This window comes from Primulina eburnea, unplaced genomic scaffold, assembly GCF_022965805.1.
Source record: "Primulina eburnea isolate SZY01 unplaced genomic scaffold, ASM2296580v1 ctg1_ERROPOS9082318, whole genome shotgun sequence".
In the NCBI taxonomy this organism is placed as follows: Eukaryota; Viridiplantae; Streptophyta; class Magnoliopsida; order Lamiales; family Gesneriaceae; genus Primulina; species Primulina eburnea.
This window is the reverse complement of record NW_027331036.1, coordinates 21,679-43,507: the sequence shown is the minus strand read 5'-3', so window position 1 is coordinate 43,507 and position 21,829 is coordinate 21,679. Positions and strand designations below refer to the sequence as shown.

The 21,829-nt window shown below is 35.8% G+C and overlaps 2 protein-coding genes across 3 annotated transcripts; one reads left to right on the top strand and one right to left on the bottom strand.

The window, feature by feature from the left end:
- The first annotated feature begins 7,966 nt into the window (after positions 1-7,966).
- LOC140820850 (probable E3 ubiquitin ligase SUD1) lies at positions 7,967-14,227 on the top strand. 2 transcript variants are annotated; one of them, XM_073181212.1, is made up of 9 exons: positions 7,967-8,377; positions 8,958-9,647; positions 9,934-10,782; positions 10,878-11,089; positions 11,198-11,545; positions 12,647-12,807; positions 12,896-13,059; positions 13,139-13,285; positions 13,466-14,227. In XM_073181212.1, exons 1-9 carry the CDS (start codon positions 8,051-8,053, stop codon positions 13,973-13,975), a joined length of 3,408 nt encoding a protein of 1,135 aa, XP_073037313.1. In that variant the 5' UTR covers positions 7,967-8,050; the 3' UTR covers positions 13,976-14,227. The 2 variants fall into 2 exon arrangements, with proteins under 2 accessions (XP_073037313.1, XP_073037314.1); XM_073181213.1 differs by having other exon boundaries at positions 7,968-8,377; positions 10,021-10,782.
- Positions 14,228-14,923: 696 nt separating this feature from the next.
- LOC140820851 (polyadenylate-binding protein 2-like) lies at positions 14,924-19,430 on the bottom strand. The gene is made up of 9 exons (XM_073181214.1): positions 18,834-19,430; positions 18,224-18,342; positions 17,425-18,081; positions 17,241-17,318; positions 17,080-17,169; positions 16,665-16,802; positions 16,154-16,333; positions 15,879-16,082; positions 14,924-15,371 (listed from the first exon to the last, which is right to left on the bottom strand). Exons 1-9 carry the CDS (start codon positions 19,069-19,071, stop codon positions 15,141-15,143), a joined length of 1,935 nt encoding a protein of 644 aa, XP_073037315.1. The 5' UTR covers positions 19,072-19,430; the 3' UTR covers positions 14,924-15,140.
- Positions 19,431-21,829: the final 2,399 nt, after the last annotated feature.

Sequence of the window (21,829 nt, the reverse complement as noted above, 5' to 3'; positions counted from 1 at the left end):
TGATCACATTTGAAGGACTGCCCGCAGTGGAGGCAGCCGACTCAGGGGAGAGTGTTCGCCATGCATGCCGAGGAGGCGAACCCAGACACAAATCTACTGACTGGTAACCTATTTAATTTAACATCGTATTATTTTTGCCATTCATGCTTCAAATTTTACTCGGGATTAATAGTTTGTTCTCGTATTTTGGAGACTTTGGTTAGAGATTTCTAACCACGCATGATGTTATAATTAGTATTTTGGGGTATAAGTTTATGCGTCGTGCTAATGTCCCTCAGGAAATATCTTCATAAAGAGAGTAGCCACAAAGGCCTTATTAGACTCCGGGCCACTCACTCTTTTATCTCAGAGATGTTCGTTAATTATTTGGATGTCAAGTCCATTGGACTCGATGTGAGCTACTCCGTAACGGTCCCATCAGGGGAGGAGTTATCAGCTACTAGCGTCGTATTTTGTGGGTCGAGTCCTGAGAAAAATGAAGTATTTGTAGAAGCAACGAATAATCTTGGAAAGATATTGGCTAAGATAAAAATTCACTTCGTATATGGGAGAGGTAATATTTGGTTAATATGATCTGTTTCAACATCTGTTCATTTTGAATGTAATCAGGTTTTGGGTATTATTCCTACAACTTTAGCTGAAGGAAATATTATATGTAATACGATCGAGGATGAATTAAAAGTTTCTTCTATGTATGAAGAATCACCAAAATGATTTTTTTTTTTTAAAAAAAACAAACTTAAACAAAATTAAAAAAATAATATTTTAAAATAAAACCATGTTTATTGTTTGTATCTTAGCAATTTTCGCAAAAATATCATACATTATATGTTTGAAAGATTTAAATTAGAAAATACATTGATCTATCTAATGTTGTTTAAATTTTTATATGAAAAAAGTCAATTTTAATATTCTGATCACATCAAAATATTATTTATGAAATATTTTTGAGTGATTAACCATTGTGATAAGATCAATTATTAAAGTATATGGCCCAAGATGTACATGATAAAAGTACCTAAAATTTTAAACTCACACATATTTTGTGAGTGAGTGGAGAGGATTGAGAAATCAGCTTTTGAGCATGTATTGATCATAAGAGAGACTATCTATTGTTTAGATCTTAAGTTTTTATTTTGAAAAAAAAATCGATATTTCCTGGAAAAAAGAAAAAAAAAAGAGATGTTGAATATTTATGTAATTTTAAAGTTATATGCTACGACCCATTTATCTCTCATAGAAAAAAGAAAAAAAATAAAAAGAAAGAAATATATTATATAAATTAAATAAATATGTGGTCAAGGAGCATAAACTTATTCTTATTCTATGACTATTTGAAAGGGAAAAAAATCTCCAAAGAAGATCAGGAAAAAAATATATAATAAGAATAACTAGATTTTGAATCAATGAATTTCATATCTTTTGATTAATTTGGCTCGTTTGTCTGTTTGTAATCTGTAAACTATTTTCCTGAGCATTTATCTTTATTCTAACTCAATGAGAGAAATTGAAACATTTATTAACCTGTGAGGATATGGAGTCGGGACTCTTACTAAGAATTTCTCAAGGTCATGTACATTTAATTACCTGTAAATAAGCTTTGAATTGATCCGCTTTGATTATTTCATAAAATTATAATTATGTTGATCTTGATATAACTTTGACAGTTTTCAATTTTAATTTAAACAATTGGATAGTTCTGATTATATTTCTATTTAAATTAATCAATATGTTTTGTGTTGCTATTAACGCTTAAATTTCTAGGGACTAACAATAAGTTGGTTGGGGGTGTGATAAACATAAAAAATTATACATTAATTAAATGTTTTATAATATAAATTTATAGTTTTTGTTTCATTAAGTGTTTAAATATTATATGTTTTATAATAAATTATATAAAATATAAGTAGTTGTGTAATTATAAGTTTTTATTATTTTTATAGTTTTGATAAAACAAGAATAACATTGGCTTTGCAAATGAGATTAAAATGATTATTGGACCTATAGAAATTTGATTTTAATATCTACAATATTGGTGGCAATCATGAGATAAAAATCTTCTTACAATTGAGATCAAATTAAGCAACAAATAGAGTTACCAAAAGAGTGACAGTTTTACCATATTAGGGCATTTTGACTATATCTCTCAAATTACTTGGTCAAAGGGTAACAAAAAAATAACACAATTCAAACAACTGAATTATCTATATGTTTTGTTTTATGTTGAAAAGCAAAATCGGATGAGAATATTTTTAAAAGTGATGTGTATGATGACATAATTTCTTAGAATACCAATGAAGACTTATATGTACAAAATAATATTTTATTTGTGGTTTTCTCCCAAATTTGGCTATAAACAGGGGTGTATTGTAATGTATTGAGATATCAGTAATTTTATAAATAAACGTTTGAGTTCATAATATTTCTCTCTTTGTTTTTCTTTTATTTCTTCATTTAAATATAATTAATATGTTAATTTCATATTCAAATTTTTACACTTTGAATAATAAGTAGGTAACTTTTCCAAAGTTGAGATGAAAAGGTGAAACTCTTGGTATAATAATATATAAGATAATTTTAAAGGTTTTAATTTATGTTTTATATTATTTATTCATTATTTATTGTTTATGTTATATTTATTTCTTTAAACATTATTATACCCTATTTATGAGTGAGAGTTTTGATTTATTGTTGTTATATGTTACACTAAATTTTTTAAACCATTTAAATGTTAATTTGATATTACCTAATCATTTAAATTGAATGCCTTGATTTATTATATATGAATATATCATAATATTAATTTCTTGGTACTATTTAAATGTTTGTTTGGTTTACCAACCATTTAAAGTGGAAACTTTGATTTTAGTGTTAACAAATATATATATATATATATATATATATATATATATATATATATATATATATATAGCACAATAAATACTTGACAACATTTATAAGTTTTGGTATATATTATATACTTATAAATAATAATATTTAAATAATATAAATATGATTATTTAATATATTGAAATTATTTTATTAAGTGGATTTCAATAATGTTCATTAATGTTATCTTTATTAAAATATCAAGAGTGGATCCTCTAATCTCAACTACTTCAACTAAAATTTGAATAATTAAAAATTACCAATTAAAGATTCAAACAATTAAAAGAAAAAAAAAACAAAACAAAAGGACATTGTAGTGGACTTGTAATTAACTTAGCTTCTTTGTGGATACGATGTTCAAACTCGCCGAATTATACTACTTGTGGACAATCTGCTTTTGGAATTTCAACAATCAAAGTCGCACCACTGGACAGTCATGTTTAAAATGCCCTTCTTTGTGGCATATAAAGCACTTATATATGATGTGGCTTTTGGATCTTGATCGGCCTCTTTTGTTCTTATATTTTTTTCTTTTAGTTCTTCTCCGAGTGTTCAGACTCTCACCATGAACTTGCCCTTGTGACTGAATTCTCTTCTGTAGTTCTTTGGCTTAGATGGCAGATTGAACCTCTTCAAGGGTGATGGATTGTTCCCTTCCATACAATAAGGCATCTCTAAAATGTTCATATGCGTTTGGGAGGGAATTCAGCAATATCAGAGCCTTGTCCTCTTCTTCCAACTTCACCTAGATATTTTCAAGATCATCAAGAATCTTGATGAAGTCATCTATTTGATCAGGATCCCCTTGCCTTCTCCAATCTTGAACAAATGTCATGGCCCACTCTACATGTGATATTGTCCGATTTAGCCCGAGGCCTCACGGTTTTAAAACGCGTCATATTGTGCGGCACCCACACACTGGCTCAAATCTAGCTCTAATACCAAATGTCACGGCTCAGCCTCGGGCCAAAGCGGAGAATATCACAAGTGGGCTGGACCGTGACATTTGGTATCAGAGCTAGGTTTGAGCCAGTGTGTGTGTGCCTCACGATGCGATGCGTTTTAATGATAGACAAAGAAATTACGTGGTTCGACCTTGAATGACCTACGTCCACGGGAAGAAAAACGACCCGCTCTTTATTCAATCACCAGAGAGTATTTACAATTATAGAGATATGAATATCACTCAAGAATTTTCAATCAAGCTTAATCTCCTTGATCTCTTCTCTTTTCTTGGGCTTGAGCCTATCGTAATCCTTTTCTGTGTTCTATATATATATCTTTTCCTTCAGCCGAGAAACTCTCCAAAGTAACAGCTCCCAACTCTTTCCAACTGACAGAACACATCTGTAAGGTCCATAAAATTCGATTTACGTAAACTGAATGCATGTAATTTAGGGTTTATTTAAAAGATGTGTTTAAAGATTTTTATGCATTTAATGCGTGATTATTGCATGGCTAGAGTTTATTGCATGATTATTTTAAAGTTTCATACATTAGGGTTTTAAATTACATTTCGAGCTCGAACGAGGAACGTAGACCGGGGGTTATCAGGAAAAATATTTTTTTATTGAATGATTAATTTTAATTAATTAGTTTGAAGTGTCATAAGGGTATTTTTCGAAAGTGAGCCTTGGTTGGGTATTTTTACTTGCCGGGTTATAATTTTTACCGATACGCAAATTTTAACGATTCGTAGAACTTTTTGAGGTTTCGGGCAATATTTTCTAAAACGTATCAAAATAAAATATTTTTCGGGAGTTTTATTGAACTTGTTGGGTTTGTTTTATAGCCTAATGGACTCAGAACCTTTTTAATTTTTAATTAAGGCTCATTAGTGCATATTTTATTAACCTAAACTACACTTAATCAAACACGAACCCTACATAACACCCTTTGCCGCCCACCTCACATTTCGGCAGCCACTCCCCAACGTTTTTCAGCAGCATTCCCTCCCCTTTGCAGTAGCAAGCTTCGGCCCCTCAATATTTTCAAGAAAACATCTCTCCCGCCTCTCCAGTTCACGTCCCGCACGTAGATATTCTCATTTAAATGCTAAGGCACGCATGTATCTTCTTTTTCGCTTCATTCATGCCAATATTATGCTAAAGTTTATGTAAATGCATAGAAATCTTTTGATCTACCATGTGTTCACGTTTTTGTATAAGTTTGACATGAAAATTGCCTTTTACATGACTCATGCTCATGTCTTCCTTGATTTGTTTGTGTAAGGGGGCTACTAACCTTCGTGCTAGGGGGCTGTTAATGTCATGAACTAAGGTAGCAAGGGGCTGGAGTTGGCTTAGTGTCGAAAGCATTGAGGGCCGATCGATGCTTAGCGATTGTTGGCTCGGTTTTGGCGAGATCAAAGGCTTTGGGTTGTGCCATCGTGCATGGCTTGAATCCAGCCAAGAAACTGACCCTCTTGGGTCCGTGACAGATCCGAGAGAGGGCCATGAACGGCTTTTCGTGGTCTAGGAGTCGGCCGAAGGGGTTAGGTCGAGGGAGGGTTCGTTAGCTTGTGTGGAGCGGTTTCGAGGGTAGCACACGGAGCTGATGTTTTGGGAAGTAGGGTCAGCTAGGGTTCGTAAACGAGAGCCTCTTGGGTTCGAACTTGGTACCAGAATAGATGGTTAGCTGCTGGTCCGCTTGGTCTTGAGCTAGGGTCGAAAATATGGAAGCGTGGTGCACTAGGGTTCGAGTATGCATGTTCAGAATTTCCAGCAACTTGTGGTTACTAATTGAGGGTCATAAGGGGTCTGAAATAAGTGGTTTTTAGGCTGGTCCCGTAGTTTTTAGTCACGGTTTAAGTTTGGAAAAATTTGGTTAAGTTTCAGGTTGATTCGGGATAAAACCGAGACTCGGGTCCAAGTTTTAAAATGAATCGTATAACTTCTGACACGGGCTCAGTTTACGTCAAAGAAATGCTTATAATCATGTTTTGCGATGTTTTAAGGAGTTTGGTAAGTTTCAGGTCGAAATTTTGAGGTCCAGGGATAAAGTGGTCATTTTGGGTTTCCAGGGGCAAAATGATCATTTTGCACCTGAGTCGAGATTTTAGTTCTGACAGCGGCCTGAGCACAATTTGGCATGTTTTATTTAAATTTTTTTGTATCACGAACATGATTTTTGTGAATAATGAAAAAATACGTTGCATGCTTGATTTAAGAAAAAAATTTCGTATATGTATGATTTTAATAAGTGATGAAAATGATAATGCTTTTGAAGGATGATAGTTGGTTGTGATTGACGATATATGTATACGATGATGATGAGGCCTAGGCACAGTGGATGGATAATATTGTCGCTAATGTCCGATAGCCGCCTGGTACCACAGTTATACGTAGATGGATCTATCGAATAAAGCTGACACGAAAGTCACAACTAATGAACTGAATTTAATTAAAGTAAATGTATAAGTATATGGTGATACGCTGAGCTGTTTTGACACGCATGCTTTTAGAATATGTTTATGTTTACATCTTTAAGATCATAAAACGTATTTTATTACAGCACTTTTCACTGTTGCATGTTATGTATACGTATTTGCTATTAACTACAGATGTGTTGAATCTTTAGACTCACTAGGCGTGTATGATGCAAGTGATTGTTGAGGAGGCTGGGGGTGCTGAATTCTGAGTAGGTAGGGCTGGATTTGCGCACATGACCCGATGACCATATTTTCTGCACATCACGTTTTTATTATTTTAGAGTGAACATGAACATTTTTATGCACTAATTTTGACATGTTAATGATTATTAGGACTTTTACTTGTTTATTTTTACGCACATTTTTTGATGGACGAGTTGGCCATTTTTAACTGTAGTGTTTTATTTGTTATTTAATTACGATCATTTTTAAAAGAGTATTTTTCAGCAATGTCGCATGCATACAAATTTTAAGAATTTCGAAGATGAATATGTAAAAAAAAAGTTCTAACAGTATTTTAAGTCGTAGATATTTCAATATACATGCAACTAACTCAATGGTTTTCAGCTCCCATTGACTTAACTTTGAGGCATATTTTGAGAAGGCAAAAATTTGTGTGAGACGGTCTCACGGGTCGTATTTGTGAGACGGATCTTTTATTTGGGTCACCCATGAAAAAGTATTACTTTTTATGCTAAGAGTATTACTTTTTAAAGGGAATATGGGTAGGGTTGACCCGTCTCACGGATTATGATCCGTGAGACGGTCTCACATGAGACTAACTCTTTTGAGAAACATCAACTTTTTCTCAACACTTATTATAATTTATATTTTTGTAATATTTTAAACGGTTTTCTTTCAATTGATCGAATTTTCTATTACATGTTTCTACAAAATAAAGTCACACCATGTCGCTTTGGACATTCGTCAACCAGTAACGAAAATGGTAGATTTTCTTGTATAACAATATATAAATGTAATAGTCGACTATAAATACATTATCTATGCAACATCTTGTGTTCGTCAAAATAGTCAAATCTTGGTAAGAACGAAGGACACATCACATCGAAGGGTTTGATTGCCGAAGAGATAACTAAACGAACGACTTAGTTATAATGATTCCATGACTTGAATATTTAAAGATAAAATAGATATTTTGTGACACGTTTTATATTTTATATATATATACAAAAAATTATGTTAGATGATCTCACGGTCGTATTTTGTGAGACAGATCTTATTTGTGTTGTCCATGAAGAAATATTACTTTTTACGCTAAGATTATTATTTTTTATTATGAATATCGATAATGTTGACATATCTCACAGATAAAGATTCTTGAAACCGTCTCATAAAAACTTACTCATATATATATCGATGCAAATTAAATCGAATAAATGTCATCTGCACATGGGAAGGGGACATAGTTATATTTCACAAATTTTTTTCTAAAAAGTAATTGAGGCCGCCATGCCCTTCCATTCAATTCCCACTATTAATTTCCCGGTCAATGCTAAACCACCGCCAACCGGCCAGTTGCGGAAAGGATTTACATCCGCGTTTCCCAAAAATTCCTCCTAGGCAGGGGCAAAACCGTCACCTCAGTTATTCTCCACTAATAAATAGCCTCATCTAAGATCAAATTAGACCAATTCTTAACCCCACCTCCATTCCCGAACGCACAAATTTTAACGTACCCTAAGGGCTCACCTGGTTTCTCCCGCCGGCTGGATGGAGATCGGATCGGCAACGGAGGCGGCGTCGGCTGGATCTTCGTCCTCGTCTCACGCGGTGGCGGAGCCGTCATCTGTTGATTCTTCGCCAGGCGTGAGCAGTTATGGCAGCAGTAACTGCATGAAAAATATTGATATTAACGGGGTAAGCAAGTACGATTTGTTGGACGAGGAGGAGGAGGAGGATGTTTGCCGGATCTGCCGGAATCCTGGGGACATCGATAATCCGCTGCAGTACCCCTGCGCGTGCAGCGGAAGCATCAAGTTTGTGCACCAGGAATGCCTTCTTCAGTGGCTTACTCACAGTAACGCTCGCCAATGCGAGGTTTGTAGTATTTGATTGTTGTGGTTATGACTTGCGAGTCTTCAATTTTGTTATTGCGAGTTGTAGTTTGGTTGCTGTGATTTCTGTTGACTTGGTTTAATTTCATTTCAAATGGATTTGATGAGATTTTTGGCGAGTCAAGATGTTCCGGGAACTTTATTTGGTGATTAGGCCGCTTGTAATTAGTTGTTTTGGTTTAGTTAGTACCGAAATGAAAGTAACACGAGACGGGAAAATAAATTCCTGTACTTTCCCGTGTTTTTCCTCGTGGGAGGTGGAATTCGACTGTCTGATTGTTCTCTTTATCTCACTTGTTGGTATATTTTTGTAAAAAAATGTTTACTCAGGTAGGAACTAGGAACCTGAATTGGTGTCATTGAAGTTTGACGTACCATTATTTAATAAGACTTTTCATGAATCTGTCATCTTTAATATACTGCAGAAATTTATGATTGACGCCTTATCTAGTTAAAATTTCCGGTTGTTTATTGTTCAGCATTCTGCTATGAAAAATTAATCCTGTCTTGTGTCTTAATTCCAGGACGTTCTAAGCCTTACCCGCTGATTTCATTCAATGTAGGTCTGCAAACATCCATTTTCATTTTCTCCGGTTTACGCGGATAATGCTCCAACTAGACTTCCATTTCTGGAATTCATTGCTGGGATTACCATGAAAGCTTACCATGTTCTACACTTCTTTCTACGCCTCAGCTTTGTGCTTTGTGTCTGGCTTCTCATAATTCCATTTATCACGTTTTGGATATGGCGGTTGGCCTTTGTTAGAAGTTTTGGTGAAGCTCAAAGACTATTTTTGAGTCATTTGGGTACGACGGTCATTCTTACTGACTGTTTACATGGATTTCTGCTCTCAGCGAGCATTGTGTTCATTTTCCTTGGAGCAACTTCACTGAGAGATTACTTTAGACATTTACGCGAACTTGGGGGCCATGATGCTGATAGAGAAGATGAAGGAGATAGAAATGGAGTTCGAGGTGCAAGAAGGCAAGCTGCTCAAGCCAATAGAAATGTTGCAGCAGATGGGAATGGCGAGGATGGTGGAGCACAGGGAATTGGTGGGGCCGGTCAGATGATCCGAAGGAATGCAGAAAATGTTGCAGCCAGGTGGGAGATGCAAGCAGCTCGCCTTGAGGCCCATGTTGAGCAGATGTTTGATGGTCTGGATGATGCCGATGGTGCAGAGGATGTACCTTTTGATGAACTGGTTGGCATGCAGGGACCTGTATTTCATCTGGTGGAAAATGCATTCACTGTGAGATGTCCTCCATTAATTTCTCTGTGAAATTCATGATTCGATTGCATTTCTTTCAAATATCATGTTATAGATTAACTGTATTTTTTTTTCTTTTCCCCGATCTATTCCATGGATTTCATGGGCTTCTGTTAGCTTCTGTACGCATGCATGTAGGAGAGTTTCAAGTTTCTTACAGGATTGAATATAATGTTGGAATCCCATATCTGTCTTTCTTTTGGAATCAATTGTCATTTAAAATTTCTCAGTCGTGTTAAATTGACCAGCTAATTAGTCTCCTTTTTAGTTGAAGCCGCCTTCACTCGTCTCTATTGCATTAGGAGGACTTATACTGTATGGTCAGTTCATTCTATTTCCTTCTCTTTTTCCTCAGGTTCTTGCAAGCAACATGATATTCCTCGGTGTTGTGATTTTCGTCCCCTTTTCATTAGGACGACTTATACTCTTCTATATGTCATGGTTTTTATCTTCTGCTGCTAGTCCTTTGCTATCTGCATTTGTGCCTCTTACTGAGTCAGCACTTTCATTGGCCAGTCTTACACTGAAGAATGCATTGACGGCTTCTGTAAATTTGACATCTGATAGCAATGAAAGTAGTATGCTTGGTCAGGTTGTCGATGCTCTGAAAATAAATGCAACAGGACAAACTGAGGTCAACATTAGCTCTGCCATTGCAATGGACCTTTTGAAAGTTCAGTCTACTGGGGTGTCACGCCTTTCTGATGTCACCACCCTTGCTGTTGGATACATGTTTATATTTGCATTTATTATCTTCTATGTCGGGATTATTACATTAATTCGGTATTCCAGAGGAGAGCCTTTGACCATGGGGAGGTTCTATGGTTTTACGTCCATCGCAGAAACTATTCCATCCCTCTTCAGGCAGTTTGTGGCAGCCATGAGACATTTAATGACTACGATTAAGGTTGCCTTCCTCCTGGTTATTGAACTTGGGGTTTTTCCTCTCATGTGCGGTTGGTGGCTTGATCTTTGCACTATTAGGATGTTCGGGAAGACAATATCACAGAGGGTTGAGTTCTTCTCAGTCTCACCATTGGCAAGTGCCTTGGTTCATTGGGTTGTAGGTATTGTTTACATGCTGCAAATAAGCATCTTCGTCAGCCTTCTTCGAGGGGTACTTACTGTTCCAAATTATTAATTTCCTTTTGTATGGTTTATAAAGTAAGACTTATTTTACACGCCCTTGGATCGTTTTATATGTCCATGTAGGTATTGCGTAATGGTGTGCTGTATTTTCTCCGGGATCCCGCTGATCCGAATTACAACCCTTTTCGTGATCTGATTGATGATCCTGTCCACAAACATGCTCGTAGGGTTCTGTTGTCTGTTTTTGTCTATGGGAGTTTGATAGTGATGCTTGTATTTTTGCCAGTCAAGCTCGCAATGAGGATGGCTCCATCCATTTTCCCTCTTGATATTTCGTAAGATTGCTTTTCCCGCATGGAAATCTTATTGTTCATTTGGTCTTGCATTGTCCTCTTAACGGACTCGCTCCTTTCAATTCTTAAGACTACTCTTGTAATTTGCAGGGTATCCGACCCATTTACTGAAATTCCTGCAGACATGCTTCTCTTTCAAATATGCATTCCTTTCGCTGTCCAACATTTTAAACTAAGACATACTCTCAAATCCATTCTCCGGTATTGGTTTACTGCTGTTGGTTGGGCACTTGGTTTAACAGATTTTCTTCTACCAAAGCCAGAGGATAATGGTGGTCAAGAACATGGAAACCGGGATCTAGGTCGGCAGGATAGAGGACAAGCCCATGCTGCTTTGCAGGAACGAGCTCTGGCCCTTGGACTTGTAAACAGACCCAGACGTGTAGCGACAAATACTAATGTTGGAGAGTATGAAGCTGACGAAACAACTGACCCAGAGTAAGTTTGATGGTATTCTATGTCTACCATCATGTGCGAGAGGGGGTCGGTCAGACTGCCTTAATTTTATTTATGATTTAAACAATTAATTTAATGATTCCTATTCTTGCACTTGTTTAATTCACTTACATACATCATTTGAGCATGGTGTTGGCGGTGTGGCCAATAGAAATTGAGGTTTATATATATATATATATAATATATATATATCGTGAGTGACTGTTTAGGAAAATTATTGTTAGTTTAATTTTGGAGAGAAGAAACTATTTTTCAGCCTACGCCCTAGGGGCGATGTCAAATTCAATGAAAATGGATTAAAGAATTTACCTGACACCCAAAATTTTTTAAAAAAAACATGTCGTTTCTATTCATCAGTAAATAGTGAAAGGTTCAAAATTTTCTAAGTTAGAGGTTTTAGATTATGTGACCGTCAAGTATGGTTTGGAAAGTAAGCCAATAAGGAGATTTACTGGTTCAATTCTCACACCGTTTCCGCTTTGTGAAAGAATTTAATGTGGTAGGCTTCATTAAAGGAAATCTAAATTCTCTATAGCTTGAGTTTTGGATGAGTTTTTTATTTAGCCGCTTGTATGTTCAGCTGTTATTCTATGAAGCGGCCTACATTCTCATAAGCATTTTATGTTCTTGCTATGAAGGGGATTGCTGGCTAATTAATATCACGATTTCAGTTTGATAATTTTTGCTTGGTTGAGCTTTTCATGACACTGTCTGATTGTTCTGTGAGAGGGTTGTTTCAATGTATGTATGGGTCACGTCAATATCTTGTGTTTGGCTAAGGTATTGCAGGACTGAGATGCTTCTGGTGAAACCCTTGGAATTGGTTATCTCATTAATTTCTGCACCATCTGTTATAATTTTATAGGTTGCACTTAGCAGTCCAGTTTACTAATTGATGAATTTGATGAATCCTAATATTTTATTATCAGTTTTATGAAATTTTTTATTTAGCCAAATCTTAGCTTTGCCTTGTGTAGAGCGCTTATAATTGTATTGGCATTCTGTGCAAGTTTTTTGATCTCCTTTTAAAATGACTGTCGACTATGGCTTTTTTTCTTTATACCATCTACGTTAATCTTTTAGAAGGTGGGCCTTTGTACTCCGTATCGTGCTGCTGTTGGTTGTGGCTTGGATGACCCTGCTGGTCTTCAACTCTGCGTTGATAATTGTACCCATTTCAATTGGTCGATTGCTCTTCAATGCCATCCCACTTCTCCCAATTACTCATGGCATCAAATGCAATGGTATTTTATTGGATGAATCAATTAATTATCCTTTTTTTATTCTTTGATATTAGGATAAGCTAAAATTGCTCACATGTTCTTTTATTAGATATATATGCTTTTGTGATCGGAAGCTATGTTATTTGGACTGCTTCGGCTGGAACAAGGTATTGTATTGAGCTTGTAAGAACCAGAAGAACTCGAGTTTTACTCAAACAGATTACAAAATGGTGTGGCATTATTCTCAAGAGCTCTTTTCTCTTGTCGATATGGGTAAGAATGTGTTGGTCTGTGATTAAATAGTGTCATATGTATTAGTTCTGCTAACTAGTGTATTGCCTCAATATTCCAGATTTTTGTCATTCCTGTGTTGATTGGACTGCTTTTTGAACTTCTCGTGATCGTGCCTATGCGGGTGCCTGTGGATGAAAGTCCAGTTTTTCTTTTGTACCAGGATTGGGCTCTAGGACTGATCTTTTTGAAGATCTGGACTAGACTGGTAAGCAGTAGACTTCTTTGTCCATATCTTCTCAGGAAAACTTTCTATTTTACTGTGATTTAATTAGTTACCACTTGTCCACAAAAATTTGTGTTTTAACCAAGTCTTTTGAGTGTAGAAGGGATTGTAGATGGATGGTTTGATGCAGGTCAGGTTGAACTTGTGTTTTCATTATAACAGGTTATGCTGGATCACATGATGCCACTAATGGACGAGAGCTGGCGTGTTAAATTTGAAAGGGTTAGAGACGATGGTTTCTCGAGGCTCCAAGGTCTTTGGGTGATGCGCGAGATAGTCTTCCCAATCATTATGAAGCTGCTTACGGCTTTATGTGTTCCCTACGTTTTAGCAAGAGGGGTCTTTCCGATATTGGGGTACCCATTAATAGTGAATTCTGCTGTCTATCGATTCGCCTGGGTGGGATGTCTCATCCTCAGTTTGATATTTTTCTGCGCCAAACGCTTTCATGTCTGGTTCACCAATCTCCACAATTCTATACGCGATGACCGATATTTGATCGGTCGTAGACTCCATAATTTTGGGGAGAAGTTGGAGAATCAACAATCTGATTCCCATCCTACCCTTGAGAACCAAGATTCTACTGCTAATGGCACTGACGTTAACGAAGACAATCCGGCAGCTGCTGTGGTTGGAATGAGACAAAGGCAAGTTGCTCGCTTGGATGCTTAAAATTTGAAGCTGTGCTGTGTTAAGGGAGAAACTATTTTGAGGCCCAAACGTGACTCCTTTCCAAAGAGTAAAGTCTGGTCGGGTCGACCGAGGTTGGGCGAGTTTTGTAAATATTCTGTACTAATTAGGACTAGTTCGTACAAAGCTTGTTTATTCAACAGTTCGAATATGACCATATAGATATACACGATCTTGGTAGTCAGTTACACAATCGATCCTGAATTCACAAGGTTTAAGTTGATTCAGATTCTACTTTATATAAGACATCAAGTCAAAAATGATCCTTAAATAATGTTTGACCGGCATTTGTAAGTCGAGTTGTTCGGGCAGACCTACTTTTTGTCACTAGTGTTAATTCTATAAGGTTATTTCAAGGAAAATTGCTATTTGGTAATTAGCACTTCTAAAACATTTTAAATAAAACTGTAATCTGAAAGTCATTTGGGTCTATGGATGTTATCAAATGCATCATATAACCAATACTGGAGGATTTGGATTACGTTGATGATTAGGTCAATCGACAATGGATCTGAATAATTATCCAAAACGTGCTGATTCCAAGATCGTAATATCTAAATTTACAAGAAATTAAGGGTTAATTACATGATCCTATGTATAGTTAATAGGACTTGGCTTTTTAAGATCATGCATAAAACTCACCATTAGAAAGGATAAAACGTGTCGAGTTTTCATGACAGGTGAAATACGTTTGATTATTTTAAAAATAAAGATGTATCGATCTATTGTTCAAAAGGACAAGGGTTTTTGTCGAATAGACGATCGATGCGAGTGGGTTCTTGTGTGTCATTTTCCCTCCCATGAGGAACAGAACTAAGTGAACATATTGTGTCGCTTAAACCTTCAGAATGTTAATAGATACCAATCAATCGTACTTAAACTACAATGACAAGCAATGATAGTCAAGAGAGAATCAAAACATCAACCAAATCAGCCCAAAATCGTCTGGTTAAATATTGGAAAAAATAGCACACATAGATAAAGGTTCCACAACACACATTCAATATTCAACTCGCCAACAAACAAAAAATTCAAGGTGGCATAGAAAATCCCAAACTTTGAAGCCTCACGCATCAAAAGTAAAACTAAAAACAGTTGCCTTTAACTGACCGACACATTTGCACGACAATGTTTTCCTCAAACCAAGTCAATCATTCAAAGACAGAGAAGCCAATTGGTCGGCAGAGTGGCCAGCCTGCTGCTGAGACACGTTCCGCAGGACGTCCATAGCCTCCGCAACCTTAGCCTTAAGAGCCTCTGGTGACTCCAACAAGTGCAAAACCTCAGTCTGATCCATCTCCAATAGCATGCCTGTCACCTTGGCTGCCATCTCTGGCTCCAATTGTTCCACAAGTGGATACAAATTTTCACCCAGCATCTATTTATACCAAAAACCAAACTCATCCGTATCAAAAGACATCATCATCACAAGATAAATGTAGGGCCAAAGCCAAGCTGCTTGTGAATGGTATATCAACTAAATGGCAAGTGTTGCGTTCAGAATCTTAACCAAGAAATCAAAATACAATCTAATATGCACTCTTGAATATTGTTTTGATAATTCAAAGCAATAATAAATAAAGGCATGCCAAAATTAACAAGACTAAATTTCACAAGAATAAATGGTGACTTGGAAAATTAAATTCAATAATTACTATGTTCTTAGACACCATATAGCCAAAACAGCTGAAAGGGAAAAGAAAACAACTTTTTGGTGCAGTAACTCCTTTAATGGGAAAAGACTATCAAGAAATATGACTTGGAATGACATATGGTCACATTTAAATTGGACACATTCTACAACTCTTGGATATATTTCATAAGTATAGGCCAAAAGTCGTACAATGATAACATGTAAATGAGGGAGACACGTGGCAATACTCACCGTCCGCTGTTCTATGGGCGAAGCATTTGCAAGTGCAGATGCCAGCGCGCCAATTGGAATGGGCTGAGACACTCCTGATTCACGCAACGGCATGCCACCCATCTCATAAGGGACAGGAATCATGCTTCCAGCCATCCCTTGCAAAGAGACATCAGGAATGCTACGCACAGGGGGGTAGCGATAGCCGCGTCCCCTAGGAAGCATCTGCACAAAAGAAACAAATGAAAAAAGCCAAGAATTCAAGGGGAAAAAGCACGAGTCAAAGGGCCACAAACCGGCTGCTGCATTACAGAAACAGGCTGTGGGACTTGTTGCATAGGAACACCGTTGGCACGCCTACCACCAGGACGTGGACCTTGAGGCCCTTGTTGGACCATAGGCAAAAACATATTTGGCATGAGAGGCCCACCAGGTCTCATACCAGGAACAAGCTGCTGCTGATACCCAAATCCAGGCTGAAAAGAAGACATGGCATGACATACATTGTAAAGTTCTCGAAACACATGGCCAAATCCGGAGCTGATACAAGTTGAAATATTTCATAAAAAATCTACCATACAAATTCAGTTGCACGATAATTTTCAGCTACAAACAATTTACCAGTAATATTAACACCCCTCGTATCTCCAAGAACCTCAAGTGTTTCCAATAGTAATTTCAAATATGCTGCGTTATCCAATACTACTTTTCCAATACGAAATATCCACTAAATATCGAACTTTCTAAACTAAGTATCATGCGAAAATGTAATTACTTGAACCAAGTATCATGTGAAAATATAATTACTTGGGGTGGGAGCATGGCAGGTGGAGGTTGTCCGTAAAATATTTGCTGCCCTAAGCCAGCGCCACCAGGAGAGTACATAGGCATGCGAGGAGTGGCAGTAGGCATGACAGAAATTGGCCGCATTTGAGCAAATTGAGCCTGAATAAAATGATTGAAAAATCAAAATTTACATCCAATCATTCACAAGGTACTACAAAAGTGACAAGTATAAAGCTGAACAATATAGAAATGGAGAAACAAAAATAAACTGCTCAGGGAAGAACTAAAAAAGCTTTGCAAATGGAGAAAGAAAAAAAGAAGCAGTACAGAACAACAATCAATCTATCAGGTCCACAAGATTATAATTGATCCTTCAGATTTTCAGTTTCAATGTTCCTAGCAATACGTCGTAAGTTCGAAAAACAAGCAACAATACCTGCAACCGTGCTCTTCTATCCTCCTTCCTTTGAGCAAGTGCAACATAAAGAGGTTTGCTAGCAATCATCTTGCCATTCATTTCAGAAAGCTAAAAAAATTGAAATGAAATAATTAAGTGAGAAGGCAACAAAAGATGAGAATGCACACAAGTATACTCACAGCTCTAGAGGCCTCGTCAGCTGAGGAGAATGCAACAAATCCTGACCCTCTGCTTATTCCTTTGGGATCTCGCATCACCTGAATGAGAATTAGAGCAAATCCAGAGAGCCACAGAATACCAGAGGATTAAATATCAATAAAATTGGTGACACTATCCAACCAAATTCAAGAATTATCCACCAACCTTGCATGACGTTATCGATCCAAATGAAGAGAACATTTCCTTCAGTTTCTCATCACTGATGCTATCATCAAGATTTTTTATATACAGGTTTAGTCCCTGGGATTTGTCTACTGTTTCCTTCACAGTCTGCTCAAAACGATGTTTCAATTCTGATTCCCTCTCAGATTTCTTCTGAGCTCTTCCAACATACCATTCCTTACTATCAAATTTCAGGCCATTAAGAGAGTCAACAGCTCTAGAAGCATCCTCTGCATTGTCAAAGTTGACAAATCCAAAGCATCTTGATGTTCCATCTTCATTTCTCATCACCGCTGCACTAGTTATTGATCCAAATTCGCCAAATGTCTTCTTAAGATCTTCTTCAGTTGTTGATTCAGATAAATTCTTTACGAACACATTGTTAAATATTGTTTTGTCTACTGACATCTCTCTTTCTTGCTTGCGCAGGAATGGCCCAACATAGACTTGCTTTCCATTCAATAGCATGCCATTGAGCTTCTCGATAGCTTTCTGGGCAGATTCCTCACCAGCATATTGCACAAAGCCATAGCCCATTGACTGACCAGAAGAATTTGTAACCACTTTGCAAGAGAGAATGTTCCCAAACGCAGAAAATGTATCATGAAGACCTTTATGATCGATGTCCTTGTCCAAATTCTGCTCAAACCAATTACATCATAACAAGTATTAGTAGTTATGGTAAGAATTGCAGTAAGTATGGACCTCACAGCTTGTATCTCCATGATGTGCTATGCAGGCATGCAAAGGAATATTGAGACAAAAATATAGGAAAACAAACCTTAATAAAGATATTTCCTGCACCACTTCTACGTATACTAGGATCGCGATGAGAATACATTACCCTAACCGGCCTTCCATTGAGAGGAGCGAAATTCAGCTCCTCCATTGCTCTCTCAGCTGTCATCGAGAAAGAAATTTTTTTTTTGACAGAAAAAGAATATAAGAAAGGGATTCTCTGATTCTGGCCGAATAAATTGATATGAAAATAAGGTCACGATTAATCTTAAACATATGAGGTAACCTTTAACAGGTAACTCCAAAGAAAATTCAAATGTTTAATTGCCATCAAATCTAAAGGATAGGAGTACATTAATATCTGACAACTAAAAACAAGGTGAAATATACCTATTATATTGAGCCAATACAAGTTAAATGGGAACATAAAATAAATTTGTTCGCTACTATCGTCATTCACAACACAGCACAATATATAGCATATAAGAGAAGATCCTGAATCCAAACGATTAACAACACAGGCGTAAAAAATGTCAACTTTGAAGCACTTTCACTTTCCAGAAACAACACCATAATTAAACACAAAGATACATGATAGACTGCCCATATTAAATCAAAATTCGAATTATAATAAAGGGGCGTAATAATCGAACCATCTTGAGGGTTGCCGTAGTTGACGTAGCCATATCCAAGTGAACGACGGCTAGTCAAATCCCTACAAACCCTAACAGAAACCACATCTCCCATCTGGATGAACAAATCGTACAATTGCGAATCCGTCACGTTCGCGTCGAGATCACCGACGTAAAGTGACGTCACGAACGGCGCCCCGCCGGAGGGAACCGCATTCACCACCTGCAATTGAGTCTGCATCTGAACAGGCGCCGACATATCAAAATCCTAAGAGATGATTTTTTTTTGCCCTTTTCGGAGAATTTTCAATTTTTTTTTAATTTTTTTTCAAATGACTTCCCTCTCCTCTTTCTTATTACCAAAATCAGAGAATAAAAAAAATTCGAAACAGATTGAAAAAGCTTGACCAAAAGTAGAAACACAACGGGGTAAGAATTTGGACTTTTCGGAAAAATTTTCGATTTTTTTTTTGAGTTTTCAGTAAAGGGAGGAGAGGGAAGGATGCATAGGTCGGATAATCGACGGAGGGGGTAGATATGGCCGCCGGACCGACGGGCGGCTATGCCTGAGAGAAGCGGAGAGGGGTAAACGAAAGGGCAGTTCGAAACTGCTCCTTGTTATACTTTAGGGTTATTATATTATTACTGCGTGGAGTGATTTGTATGAGTGGGATTACGTGTGTCAATTTTGACCGTCGATGTTACAAACTACGTTGTCATCCGTCGATTACGAAAGTTGGCCCCACATTTGCGTGTTGTTTGATTCTTATCTCACTTACGTGTATTAAGTATGAATAATAATTCTTAGTGGGTGTATTCAACGTGGAAAATTTATTGATTTTTAATGACTTTTGTAGATTTTAAAAATCTAGAGGTATTCAATCAAGACTTTTGCATACTCTATAGAAGTCTTGTGGTATTCAAAATAGACTTTCATGGAGTTTTAAAAAGTCAAGTGGTATTCAACATTGACTTTTATAAACTCTATAAAAGTCTACATGTATTCAAATTTTCCATGGACTTTTAATAACTCCATGGAATTCATTGACATACAAACATTAAAGCCTAAGGTACAACTACAAATTGTAAAAAATTGTATTTGGTTCACCCCAAAGATTTGAATGGATTTTTAAAACGTCTAACTCTCTCTCTCTGTCGCTTCACATCACATATCTTCTCTCCACTCATCTATTTCTATTACTCTCTCAAATTTTCGAAGTGTATCTCTATATATATTTTCATCTTTCTTTTTCAAATTTTTCGGGGGTTGTATTCAACGTGGAAAATTTATTGACTTTAATGACTTTTGTAGATTTTAAGAATCTAGAGGTATTCAATCAAGACTTTTGCATACTCTATAGAAGTCTTGTGGTATTCAAAATAGACTTTCATGGAGTTTTAAAAAGTCAAATGGTATTCAACATCGACTTTTATAAACTCTATAAAAGTCTACAGGTATTCAAATTTTCCATGGACTTTTAATAACTCCATGGAATTCATTGACATACAAACATTAAAGCCTAAGGTACAACTACAAATTGTAAAAAATTGTATTTGGTTCACCCCAAAGATTTGAATGGATTTTTAACTCTCTCTCTGTCGCTTCACATCACATATCTTCAGATCTTCTCTCCTCTCATCTATTTCTATTACTCTCTCAAATTTTCGAAGTGTATCTCTATATATATTTTCATTTTTCTTTTTCAAAATTTTCTTTTTTTGGTTGATTGTTCATTTAATAATTTTTTTTTTAATAACACGGGGAAATTTTGAATTATAGAATTGATTTTGTGATTTTTAATTTATGATTTATACAAATTAATGTAATATTCAATAATAATAAAATATGATCAAAAAAATGTTGTTTAATTCTTAATAATTGAATAGTTTCGTAACAACAATGATTTTTTAAATTCATTTTCGTATTTTTAATTAATATGTAAGCTATGATATTTTTATACAAAATTATATTCACACAATAATAAATAATATTATTTTTACATTTATATTATCAATTTAAAAATAAGATTACATGTTAATCAATTGATGTATTTTAAAAAATTTACAAACATGCATATAAACCCACATATATATACATGTAAGGATTAAACGATTTAACTTTTAAATAAGTAAATTTATTTATTAAAATAAATATTAAAAATAATTTCAAATTGAATATGTTATATATGTCAATTAATTATTGGTTCAAAAAAATTAATAAAAAGTCACATGTTATAGTTAAGTACAAAATTTATAAAATTTTATAAAAAAAAATCTACAAAAGTCTATAAAAATCTTGCAAAAAAGTCTACATAAATCTGTTTATAAATCTGTGAGATTCCATAAAAGTCAATAAAAATTTATCAAATCCATAAAAGTCTATCATTTAAAAAAGTCATTAAAAGTCATCAAAACTCTGAATTGAATACACCCCACTTAGTTTGTGTTTCAAGTTTATTAAAAATAAATGTTTATGATAAAGATGGTTAATATTGGATAATCACCTATCCTGGAAACTGCCTATTGGACGAGGCAACGAAAGAAGAGATTTTAGATTTCTAAAAAAGCCTAATCTTCTCAAAACATAAATGGTTCTCCCAAGTTTTTAAAAGAGAGAGGCGGAGTTTTCATTCCTGACGAATAAGTAAATGTGAACTAATGAGCTTGAGTTTATCAAATTTTGTTAGTTGTCCCACATCGGTTGGATAAAATATCTTGGAGTTGTATATATAGTCTTGGACAATCCTCTCCTCCTTAAGCTAGCTCAGGTTGCACCGTTATATGTTGGACTACCTATAGTTGGGTCACTCGTTCTGCCCATAATTGAGTCATTTGTAAACTTCATGATGTTCATTTCTGGGCGTGCGAGGGTGTGTTAGTTGTCCACATCGGTTGTATAAAATACCTTGGAGTTATATATATGGTCTTGGATAATCTTCCTCTCTTGAGCTTGCTTTTGAGGTTGAGTTAAATTCAAATTCTAATCTTAATAAGTTTCATGCGCGAGAGTAAGCAAG